The sequence below is a fragment of the Dasypus novemcinctus genome, chromosome 21, assembly GCF_030445035.2.
Source record: "Dasypus novemcinctus isolate mDasNov1 chromosome 21, mDasNov1.1.hap2, whole genome shotgun sequence".
NCBI classification, from domain to species: domain Eukaryota; kingdom Metazoa; phylum Chordata; class Mammalia; order Cingulata; family Dasypodidae; genus Dasypus; species Dasypus novemcinctus.
The window spans coordinates 82,436,553-82,448,979 of NC_080693.1; the positions used below are offsets into that span (position 1 = coordinate 82,436,553).

Sequence of the window (12,427 nt, forward strand, 5' to 3'; positions counted from 1 at the left end):
TCAGTAATAATATTCCCATGTGTTAAGAAACAAAGTATTTATTTTTTGCCTGTAGTAAAGTTACGGTTAAAATTTTGACCTCGGCTGAAGATTTGGATTGCCCCCTGGGGGCTCTGTGGAAACGGCGTGTTTAGAGCGGGAGCAGGCCTCTCCTAATAGTGCCTTTACCGTTGGCTTTAGCTGGACTGAACCCAAACATGAATGTAAGCAGCATGGACCTTGCTGGTGGTTTATCCGTGAAGGACCCTTCCCAGTCCCAGTCCCGCCTTCCTCAGTGGACACACCCCAACTCCATGGATAACTTATCCAGTGCTGCTTCTCCTCTCGATCAGAACCCTAGCAAGCATGGTACGTGTCCCATAAAATGCCTGTGGTTTGGGTTACTGCTATTTCATTAACTGATTATCCATCTAATTGTATCACATACTCGTTTTATAGATTTGTTTTCCAAGAATTCAGTGCTGGACATCAAATAAAAAATATTCCATTCCGTTACAGAGTAATGGAAGGTTCCAGCAGTTCCATGATCAAACTCATTTGAAACCTCAACCTGCAGATCTTAGCTTTTGCCTCAGAGCAACAAAGAACACTTTTTATTTATAACTCTGCTCTTCAACAAATCATCTGAGTCTCCTGAAAAGAAATGTTTATAATAAAATGATAAAACAGAAATAGAAACTCAGATGTTTGGACAGGAGGAAGAAGGGAAAATGCTGATGTAGGAGTAAACAGCACTGTCAAGTATTCTGTTTAGCTCTGAACTTCTGGTGGTATAAAGAGCAGTGGAGACTTAATGAGTTATACAATTCTCTCTTGATAGAAAGCATCCCAAAAAGAAAAAGTCTTCCCAATGGTTAATTCTACAAGAAGACCATCACAAGATACCTGGGCACTTTACCTGGCAGGAGAAAGAGCTCACCCATACTCTTAAGTTGTCCCCCAAAAAAGTTAATTGCGGGCAGCTTTCTGTGGTATGGATATGCACTATATAAAGATTCCTAACTCAACAAACTATAACAGTCTTCCTAAAGGGTTTCAATCTTTAAAGGACTAAATTTTGGCTAGGTGGAACATTCATTCACTTATTCTCTGAAAATGCTAGATAGAGTTTTATCATTTGTGTTACTTTGAAAAAAAAACAAAACATACTCAGAAGTAAAGGTTCTCAGTGTATCCTCTGGCATCATGAGTAAGGCGTATTCCCTTGGTTCTTTGTTTCTTGTCTGTCCCCATAGGTGCTATCCCTGGAGGTCTAAGCATTGGCCCTCCAGGTAAATCCTCCATTGACGACTCGTATGGCCGGTACGATTTAATCCAGAGCAGTGAGTCACCAGCCAGTCCTCCTGTAGCTGCTCCCCACAGCTGGTCACGTGCCAAATCTGACAGTGATAAAATCTCAAATGGCTCCAGCATCAACTGGCCCCCAGGTGAGACCACACAGAACTTGTGTGGGACGGTCCTCCAGAACGTGCTCCCAACCCAAGAGGGATTAGGCATAATCCTGATCAGAGAGATCGGCGCCGAGACATCTGTAAGCCTGCCGCACCACTCTGGCTTTCTCATTGGGAATCTGTTTGTGTGATAAATTTTGGTTATGGTTGGCTGCCAACTGTTTTCCGTAGTTCCTTATTTCAGATAAAGGAGTAGGTGGGGAATGGCACAGAGAATGGGAAGTGGCACTGCCTGCCATCTTGTAAAGTTCTTTCAAGGCTTTATCTATACCTGGTGTGAAACCCAACTGGGCTGCTGGGCTGGTTGTTCCAAAGGACTGATGATTAGATGAAGAGAGTCTAACCTATGCCTCTTAATTTAATTAAGATGCGCTAATATGTGGCTTCACGTTTTCTTTTCATAAACAGAATTCCATCCAGGAGTACCTTGGAAAGGTCTTCAGAATATTGATCCCGAAAATGACCCTGATGTCACTCCTGGAAGTGTCCCCACTGGACCTACAATTAATACCACCATACAGGATGTTAATCGCTACCTCCTCAAAAGTGGAGGTAGGAGAGTGGTGGCTTTATCTGCATTTGTGTGGGAAAGTCTCTCTAAACGCATTCAGAGTCGTCAGGGATAACGATTTCTGTTGTAAGGTGGTGTAGGATAAATAGGTCTTCTGACAGGGTGCCTCCTCTAGTCATCTTAAGCAGTATAAGAAGATGGGTAGTGCATCTTGTGAAATGGAAACTGACTTTGGGTAAGTGTTTTTGCAGGATTTTATTAGCATATCATTTTTTTAATCTATTTTAAGCATTGTGCTATAAACTCACAATATTTAACCATTAAATTTTTTAATGAAAATGTTTCCACTTGAAATCTATTTAAAAGAGTAAAAATGAGTTGACCACCCACACATCCATCCGAATCTATTCTTCCTTTCCACGAAAACTCAGGTGACAGCCTGAGATGCATGCCAAGGACTTATTTCCTGGCACAAACTCAGCATGATGCTTTTCGGCACAATATTTGTCAGACTTTTGTTCGGATTGCAGGATGCAAGAGAAGGAAGTGATAAATGAAGCTGTGAAGTTACAAAACAAAAAATAGATTTCAAATACAATTTTGAAAAGGACAATCTCTTATTTTCCCTTAAGGCATGCAAATGAAGAAGTGCCACTTTGATACAGTTTTACCGTCAATATGCCAATACATGGAAAGAAGAGCTAGATTGTCCTAGATGCTTATCACTAGCAAGGCCACTGGGCTGGCTTAGGTTTCCCACTTAAAATAACACTGTTGGAGAGATGTACTTGTCCTTATGGTTCTTTAAAGTGATGGGATTCTGAAGGTGTGTCTACTGTGGATAAAAACCCTCGCCCATGTGGCTCAGTGGTTGAGCACCGGCTTCCCACATACAAGGTCCCAGCTTCGATCTCTGGCCCCCGGTACCTAAAAAAAAAAAAAAGGCAGCATAAATAGAGATTATCCTTCCTTTTCTGTGCGATGCATTCCTCGTATTTGATGCAGCTGCTTCTGGAGCACAGGGATCACTGCAGCCCCTCTGCTCTCAGGGCCTGTGAGTGACATGGGAAATGCAAAACTGAGACATGAGGGGCAGGACGGGACACCGCCAGATTCAGAGCCCTGGCCCTCACTGCTGATCATACCTGAGTGTGGCAGCATGGTGGTGCCAGAGCAGGGAAGCAGCTGTCCGTGTGTTTTGAGGATTGCCCAGATATGTGGGATAAGTTGCGCCGATCATGGTCTGCACAGAAGTTGAGAAGACTCGCAGTGGCTTGGGAAAGAGCACAGCTTCCCAGCCAGAGCCCAGGTGGACGATTGAGTGCTTGGTGTGACCCCTCAGCCTGTGGTGGCACCTGGGGCGTTGCGGGCAGCCTCTGCCATTATACCATCATGGGCCATGACATGACAAAGGAGGCTTAGAGAAATAGTTAGGAGGGCAGAGCTAAGCAGTTGTTTTCTGGTTCCATACAGTACCCAATAAAGGAGATAGACTTAAAGGCAGAAGAGGATTTAAGCATAAGATATGCATTGGCTGTCAGGATACGATAAGAATGGACCCTCCAATTCTGGGATTAAAGTAATGAGAGAGGCGTCTCACCAGGGCAGTGGGTGTTCCCGGGACCTGTGAGCATGACGTGTCCTGGACGGGTCTCCAGCCTGGCCTTGGCACACGTGCCTGGGTGTAGGTGCTAAGTGTTGGCACACTTGGGCGGCCGCGCTGGGCCCCAGCATGTGCTTGCTCCTCCAGCCCAGTGTCCCTCATGGTTGTGCTAAGGGAGCACGGGAGGGAGGAGAGCGCAGTTAGCATGCCTTCTGCAGAAGTCATAAAAACCCACCCCACCGCCCCTCCGCCCTGCCTCATCACTTGCCACCCACGGGCCGCCACCACACAGTGTCTTCTGCCCTCTCCAGCTGGGCCCAGCCACAAAAGGCTGTTGTGTTGTTGAATGACCAGCTTGATCTTAGATGACAGAGGGAAAAAACGTGACCCAGAAGGAAAAAAGTTACTAGTAGTCACAAATTTCTTGATATTGGCTTATTTGGTTTACATATTTTCATAATGGAATATTCTATTTTCTTTTATTGAGAATATTGGGAGTGGGTTTTTCTATTTACATTTTTTTAAATTTATTGCCATCGGTATTGAGTTCTTATTTTATATTAAAATTTTACATTAGCCCACTATTTGTTTGGATGGCATTTACAGTTTTAACTTTCATGAAGTGAATATTGACCAGAATGGTGAAGTGGCCAGGCTGTTTTAGAACATATTTGTACTGTGTTTCATCTAGAAAAGAAAATTCACTGTAATTTTATGGGACAAATTCCACTGTTAAACCAGCACCTTGTTGTTAATTATAAAAGTACCACGTAGGGTTAAAGAATCTATAATCTTAGGATCCTAGATTGATTATATTTTGTTATTAAATCTAAGAAGGTTTAGGATGTCAGTAGAGCTGACATCTTTCTCTTAAAATTGAAAACCTACAGGGAAACGGACTTTGGCCCAGTGGTTAGGGCGTCCGTCTACCATATGGGAGGTCCGCGGTTCAAACCCTGGGCCTCCTTGACCCGTGTGGAGCTGGCCATGCGCAGCGCTGATGCGCGCAAGGAGTGCCGTGCCACGCAAGGGTGTCCCCCGCGTGGGGGAGCCCCACGCGCAAGGAATGCACCCATGAGGAAAAGCCGCCCAGCGTGAAAAGAAAGAGCAGCCTGCCCAGGAATGGCGCCGCCCACACTTCCCGTGCCGCTGACAACAACAGAAGCGGACAAAGAAACAAGACGCAGCAAATAGACACCAAGAACAGACAACCAGGGGAGGGGGGGGATTAAATAAATAAATTAAAAAAAAAAAAAAGAAAACCTACAGATTACAAATAAATTTTAACTTTTGTCAACTCTGCACCCAGCTGTGCCGGTTTTGCACTGAGGATCCTGGAAGGTGCCTGGGCCTGGGGCCCTGTGTGGAGGCTGCTGGCGTTGTGCAGCCCACACCCCAGTGGACAGTGCATTGGGGGTACCGTGTTTGGGGAGCCGTGGTGTTCAGCCTGTGATAGTAAACATAACCCTGGCCGCCGCACACCCGCCAGCAGAGGAGCGTTCCAAGCCAGAGCCCTCGGGCCGTCCTGCTCCCGCGCTGCTTCGTCCTCGTGCTGCACCCCCAGCTTCTTGCCTTCTACAGAGGCTTCTGAAGAAGAGGGACTTTAAAAACCAAACTGAGCGGCAACGTGCGCTGCCCTCTTCCACAAGGACAAGCAGGGTTGGAGTCCCCGAGGTCTGCAGTGATGGGTATGCAGCAGCCTGGGGCCCTGCCCTTAGAGGACAGAGTTTGCTGCCACTGCGTGAAAGAGAAGAGAAATAGGATTGGGGGCTGACGGGGTACCTGAGATGTGGGAACGTTTTGAGTTGAAGAAAGCATCTATAGGCTTGGCGTTTTGTTCTGTTTCTTTACTGGTGGGTGTTGGCGGTTGCCCTGTGTTGCTGTGTTTATCTGATTTGGAAGGGGAGATCACTGCGGTTCTTTCAGTCCCTGGCGTGAGGCTTTACACCTTCAGCAATCACTCTCCCTTCTCCTAACTTGCACCCTGTCTCAGAAGAGTTAGTATGCTTTCTGGTCTTTGCCTCTTGGCCTTACAGAGCAGCATGGGCCCCTCCATGGGGGCGCGGAGCTTGGGCCTACCTGTCTTCTTTCCCTTGCCGTGGTCTTGACCACGTCACACCATGATTTTCAGCTGTCTACCCAAAACAGCAGCTTAGGAGGAGATGCACTCTTGGTTTTAGAATCCCCAGTGCTCCCGCCGTTAGTGCTGCGGGCCCGCCCATCTGCCGCCCTTTCTTAGCGCTTGTTTGGTTCTGCAGGGTCCTCCCCACCATCATCTCAGAGTGCCACCCTGCCTTCCTCGAGTGCCTGGCCGCTCAGTGCCTCCGCCTACAGTAGCTCTTTCAGCAGCATTGCATCCGCACCTAGCATTGCAGGTACGCAACTGGCCTCACGACGTGCAGGTAGCATTTTCTTTCTTTCCCCAAACAAAACTTTGACAGGCCCTAGCTCTTCCTCTCGGACCGTTTCCTTCCTCCCTGAGCTGGGAGGCTGTGTGGTGTCGTGGAGATGGGCAGGGCCTTGCCCTGGAAGCTGCAGGACTTGGGCCCATCCGTTTCCTCCCGTGTAGGATGGGAGCAGAAGATGCTCCTCCACAGGGTTACGTGACGACCCCGTGACAGTGTCACATCAGCACAGGATGGGACACAGCTCCTGGCCAAGCAGGTCTGCCTTATTCTCTCCTCCCCACCCCCGTGGCCGCCCGACAATGGCTGTGCAGCATTTAAACTTACCAGGCAGCTGCCTGGAGCTTGCCGTGGAGGATGCAGGGAGCAGGCGTAGGTCGCAGTAGCTGAGGCTGCTGTCCATTTTCTAAGAGACATGTTACCTGAAATACTTCCAGCAATAATTTATTTCCAGCTTAGAGGAGAATTAAGAATGTTCGTGAAAATGTTGGAAGATTTTGAATCTGAAACGGATAAATAGAGATGTGGACCTACACCAGCAAAACTCACAGCAGACTTGTGGCTAGATGCAGGGCTTGCTTAGGGGGTGTTGTGTGCACACTACTCCACACACGTCTGCTCCATTGAACCTTCTCATCCAGGTTTTTGTTAACCCATCTAAGAAGGCTGTGGTTCTTGTGATACCATATGTGAGGGAGAAAGTAATCTTGATGTAGTTTAGCATCTCAATTTTAAAAAAAGGGAAGAGAGAGCATCTGGATTGTTTTTATTCCTTCTCATGTTTAAGGGGGGGCATGTTTAAACCTTTAATCTATAGTCATTCAACTAAAGAGAAAGGGCAGATGAAATCCTCTTCCCTATACCCAAAGGAGTTTTTCGTGGCATTTTTTCACCTTTCTGGTCTGCTGTGAAGTAGCAGTGGCGCTCAGCAGCCCTTCCCGCCTCGGTGGGTCAGGCTTGGGCGCGCGTGGGCGTGGGACAGCCGAGAGGCAGAGGTGGCGGGGCTCTGCGCAGCTTCTGGGCGTCCTGACAAGCTCTGGGTGTGCACAGGCTGCTGGGGGCGGCGGAGGGGTGCCATATTTGCTTTTTTCTCCCATACTGTTCAGAACAGAGCTTCTTCCCCCAAGCAGGCAGCGGGGCTACCTCCATTCTCCATGATGTGACCCTAAAAGCGCGAAGGAGGCTGATATCCATGTAGGAGAGGGTGGCTCGTTTGGGGAGGGTCCCTCAGTGGGGAGGGTCCCTCTGTGGGGAGGGTCTGGAGTGGAAGGAGACAGGGTGGCAGGAGCACTGCGTCACACCCTTTACCAGCGGACACTCCATTTCAGGCTGTGTCCCCACAGTGTGTGTGTTGATAAGTTAGCTTGGACGTTGAACTTTAAAAATGGCAAGTTTGGGTCTGGTACAGTTAGCAGATTGATGGAGCAGGTATTGGAAAACAAGGCAAATCCTGACCCAGGCCTATGCAGATCAGCTTCCCCGACAGGAGTTGAAGAGTGCGCACTCTGGCCCTCGCCTCCAGGAGCGTCACCTCGTGTCTCTTTTGACCACAGCAGGCTCTGGGTTCAGGGATCACTTTTTCACCCACTGGTAGTTTGTATGGTTTTCCAGATGTGCCGTGGCTTTTCTTGCTTGTCTCGAGAATGTGACTGCTCCGTGTCTCTGCCTTTGTAGGTAAACTGTCAGACATTAAATCCACGTGGTCCTCGGGCCCAGCCTCCCACACACAAGCTGCTCTGTCTCACGAGCTGTGGAAGGTTCCCAGAAACGCTCCTGCACCCACGAGGCCACCTCCAGGGTTAACCAATCCCAAGCCTTCCTCCACCTGGGGAGCCAGCCCCCTCGGCTGGACCAGTTCTTACTCCTCAGGTACGTGCAGTTCTCGTTCTTGTTCACCTGCTCTGCTGTGCTCTTTTAGGGACTGTCTTTATCACTGTCCCTGCGGCTCCGGTGTTAGGACTCCCCACCTCCATTCTGGATACGGGCAGGCCTTAGGAGAGGCCACAGCCACCCTCCCTTCAGGGCATTGGCCGGGCGAACCCAGAGCCCCAGCCGTGAGGGGTCCCTGGGCTTCACAAAAACCTCTCCGTTTCTCCTTTTTGTATTCACCTCTCCACGAGATGTCGTTTGAACATAGGGCTCAAGTAAGTAAGTAAGTAACTAGCCCGCAGGTTTGGGAGCCGCTGCTCTCTCATGATAGTGCATCCTCAGAGGCTTCCATCACGCACAACATGCTAAACCTTAAGGTATGAAAGGTATGAGAAAAAGCTCCTCTTCAGAAACTAAAGATTTAAGGCAGCTATAGGTAGTTTGAAAATAATTCTCTTAACCTTTTAGAAGGGCGTTGGTTGTGTATGTGTTTGTTTTTAACAAGGAGGCTACTCAAACATGGATTTTCAGGGGGACAGGCAGAGGCCGAGACCAGACCAGGCGACAGCTGGGTCTCTGTCATCACACCATCCCTCGCAGCCCAGACGGGATGCACGGGTCCCTTAACCAGTGGGGCGTGCACGGGGAGCCCGGGCCCTGAGGGGCACGCAGGGCTGGGGTCGGCAGAGCTGTGGGGTCTGCGGAGCTGTGAGATATGGTTTCTCCCAAGATGCACAGCCCTTGGGGCCTGAGCAGGGCCGTCAGAGCCCACAGCGACAGCCACATGGCCGTGAAGCCTGGCAAGTGCTCGCTGGGGTTTGAGCGTGGGGCCCCTGGACTGAGTTCTTCCCCTGGGCTCGTTGTGCAGGTTCTGCCTGGAGTACTGACACCTCAGGAAGGACAAGCAGCTGGCTCGTTCTTCGTAACCTCACACCCCAGGTAAACGCACCTGCACGGTGGGGGGAGCAGCCCGCCCAGCTCCATGGGGCAGGCTGGCCACCACTCGGCCAGCAGGGTCCAGAGGTGTGAGCAGGGAGCACAAGAGGACAGGCACTGTGGGGCATGGGCTCAGGGGCCGCCGAGGGCCTAGGGGAGCAGGCTCCTTACAGCTGTGTCCCTGGAGTTCTCACTTCTGCTGCTTGGTGAACGGACGTGCTTTCCTTGTAACTCGTTTGCTAGTGAGTGGGTCGTCCGGCTGTGCGGGCCCCCACGCCTGCCTCTGTCCCCCTTCCCTGGGTGTGCAGCCACACACCCCTGCCGCAGCTTTAGTAAACCAAAGGCTACGTGTGATGCCCTCTGAGGGACTCACGCCTCTGATTAACTCAACTCAAAGACTACAATTGTGAAAGTTCACGATTTCAAAATTTTATGGCCTCAAAGGTATAAAATCTTAATATAAATTCATGTACTATTAAGCCCTTTTAAAAAGGTGTTTTTCTACTATCCAGTGTATCCAGATTTCATATACTTGTTTTTGAAGAAAGTAGTTAAAGAAATGATAGGAAAATGCATTCCTGCCCTTGTGCTCCTTTTGGCCAGATCGATGGTTCTACTCTGCGGACGCTGTGCTTGCAGCACGGCCCTCTCATCACATTCCACCTGAACCTGACCCAAGGGAACGCCGTGGTCCGCTACAGCTCCAAGGAGGAGGCAGCCAAGGCCCAGAAGTCTCTGCACATGTACGCCCCGCACTGCCCGTCGCCACCGCACCAGGCTGGGTGGGGGGTGGAGGGGGTTTCCTCTGCTGGCAGGTGGCTGTGCTTACGACCCCAACTCAGGAAATGCCTCCCAAGGAAGCCAGGTGTCCACCCTGTTGGTTAAAAGAAAGCACACCCTCCCCAGGTGGAGCGCAGCAGCCGAGTGTCCTCCCTGCCAGGCACAGTGCTGCTCCTTATGGCCGCTCCTCGTCCCCCTGGACGAGGCGCTTGGAGACCCCTCGCCCAACCCTGGCTGAGAGGCGGGAGTTAGAAATGGGATGAGGAAATCTGTCCTTCTTGTGTTGGGTGGCCTGCCAGAGCTGCGCCCAGAGCCCCGGGATTAGCAGTCGTCCGCGCCCTTCCTGAAGAGCGCGGCTGCCCGCCGGGCAAGGCTGGCAGTGGAGCGTGGCCTGCAGCCTGCTGCTCACTGGGCGCCGGCCCGGCCGCACGCGGGAGCACAGCTCACGCAGCCTGTCTCCGTTTCAGGTGTGTTCTGGGAAACACGACCATCCTGGCCGAGTTTGCTGGCGAAGAAGAAGTGAACCGCTTCCTGGCCCAGGGCCAGGCACTGCCCCCCACCTCCAGCTGGCAGTCCAGCTCCGGGACCGGCCAGGCGCGGCTGGGCGCCTCCGGCAGCTCCCACGGCCTGGTACGGGGCGACGCCGGCCACTGGAACGCGCCCTGCCTGGGCGGCAAGGGGAGCAGCGACCTGCTGTGGGGCGGGGGCCCCCAGTACTCGAGCAGCCTGTGGGGCCCTCCCAGCACCGACGACGGCAGGGTGATGGGCAGCCCGACCCCCCTCAACACTCTCCTTCCCGGCGACCTGCTCAGCGGGGAGTCCATCTAGGGGACTTGGGCGCCCTCAGGAGCCCCGGCCCTCGGCACCAGGAGGAGCACGCTTGGCCCTTCCAGCCCAGCTGCCCGCCCGCCCCGGCACCTCACCCAGGACTGACGGCGGGTGGCCGCCGCCCTTGCGAACTGTTCTTGAAGCAGTGCGGGCAGCGTCCAGTCAGTGTCACACGCTAACGACAGGATTTCTTTCATAGCTTTTTATTTTGTGTTGTCTTCTGTTTGTATGGCGTGTCGTCGTTTTAATTCTTTAAGTATAAAAGCTGCTTAGAATAGTTCTATCATGAAGGGCACTTTTCAGATTGTGGGCTGGAAAGGGTTATTTTGTCAAGGGGGGGGAGCCGGGAAAGCCTATTTAAATGAGCCTGTGACGATTATGCACATCACCAAGGTGGACCCAGTAATCAGGGCGGCTGGCGCCAGCGCCCGGGACCCGGGCCGGGGCGGCTGCGAGCTCTCTGCCCCGTCCGTCCGCCTATGCACATCACCCTTGTTCCATTACTTTTTCATGTCGTTTTTTTTTTTTATCCCAAAAAATATTTTTTAAAAGTTTAAAAAAAAAAAAAAAGACATATCAAACATGCAAATACTTGAATCCAGCAGGCCAATAATGAAATGTGAACACTTTCTAAGTCGAACTCTACACTTCCAGGTTGACATCAGTACACAGAAGCAGGCTCGAGGAAACATGTCTAAGTTTATCGCCTCCGTGTGTATGTCGGGATGGGTGTGTGCACACTTCCTGTGTCTGTGTGTTTGAAAGCATGTAAGGGATTTAACTGTGGGTTTTCCCTTTTATTCAGTATATGCTTTTTTTTAATTGGCGCATTGGTCAAACGTTTGTTATTATTAGCTTCTAACTTTGCACTGAGTGTCCCAGCCCTCCCTGTAGCTAATCCTATACATTCAAGAGAATTCATAGGACAGGGCATAGGACAATTCACGTGTAAATGTTTACTCAAGGACTCTGTTATTGCGTTTGAAAATTACAGTGTATATCTCTGGAGAAATAATATGTATATCTACCTTTAGCAGCTTTTTATTGTGGACTAATGCAAGAAAATTATTACCAGAGTATTGCACCATTTTTCCACTTGGAATATAAAGTTAAAGAGAAAAAAAAAAACTGTTGTTGAACTGTGGCCATAGATACTTGTAAAGAATGGTGGTTCGCGGGAGGAGCAGAGCAAGCACTTGGACATGGCGGTGACTGCTTTGGAGGAGCCTATGGCTGGGCTCCCACCTGTTTACAGACCTTTTTTTCTCCTTCAAACTTTAAAAAAAAAATAAAAAAATTTAAAAAGGAACTTAAAAAAAGAGAAAAAAAAAGACTCAGTCGTAAAGAAACCTATTTTCAGAATGCAGACGCTACTTCAGAGCTCTGGGATTGAACAGTGTTGTGCCCCGCCTCCGCCAGCACCGTGGACCTGTCCCGGTTTTCCTCCTCTTCGTCAGTGGCGGGACGCGGTGGCCGCTGTCTTGCACATGCCGGGCGCGCTCAGGAAAGCCAGGGTTCCCGAGGGGCAGCCCCACACCATTTCATGTATTTCTAAACCCAACTCCTAGCACTGAAGATGTTATGGGAAAAAAAATAAAAATTAAAAAAAAAATAATAAAGAAAAAAGAAAAAAAAAAGGAAAAGGAAAATACCTAATCTCTAATGTGTAGCAGTTACATATTTACCAAATAATGGACTCAAAAGAAATAGATGTTTGAAGAGTGCTTTATATATTAAAAATTGCTTTATGTTTTAAAAATGATCAATGTTTTGATTGTTTTGAAAGGAAGAAAGACAATGGAATAACATACCCTCAAGTATGTTTTAAAAAATATATAGGAACATTGTGCTCCCTGCCTGCTTGATCAGGAAACTTGTGCATTACATTTTTTTTTTAATTAGCTTTTTAATGGTTTTCTCAAAACAAAAACAAAAACAGAAAAAACAAAAGCAAAAAAAAAAAAAAAAAAAAGAGGGTCCTGCAAGATTGCAGATCAACAAAAGCTGGTTTTATAGAGGATCATGAACTATGCACAAACTGGGT

At 49.5% G+C, this 12,427-nt stretch overlaps 1 protein-coding gene across 9 annotated transcripts in view; it reads left to right on the forward strand.

The window, feature by feature from the left end:
* TNRC6C (trinucleotide repeat containing adaptor 6C) overlaps nt 1-12,020 on the forward strand; it is a 180,948-nt gene extending 168,928 nt beyond the window's left edge. For 7 of the 9 annotated variants that reach the window (XM_012525910.4, XM_058284802.2, XM_058284800.2 and 4 more), the window contains 8 exons: nt 181-348; nt 1,236-1,427; nt 1,860-2,003; nt 5,824-5,940; nt 7,645-7,839; nt 8,708-8,778; nt 9,379-9,518; nt 10,023-11,680. In XM_012525910.4, coding sequence (XP_012381364.2) covers nt 181-348; nt 1,236-1,427; nt 1,860-2,003; nt 5,824-5,940; nt 7,645-7,839; nt 8,708-8,778; nt 9,379-9,518; nt 10,023-10,383 — 1,388 coding nt within the window. In that variant the 3' untranslated portion in view covers nt 10,384-11,680. Of the gene's footprint in view, nt 1-180; nt 349-1,235; nt 1,428-1,859; nt 2,004-5,823; nt 5,941-7,644; nt 7,840-8,707; nt 8,779-9,378; nt 9,519-10,022 lie in introns of all 9 variants that reach the window. The other 2 variants (XM_058284803.2, XM_058284804.2) reach the window with 2 other exon arrangements.
* The last annotated feature ends 407 nt before the right edge of the window (nt 12,021-12,427 follow it).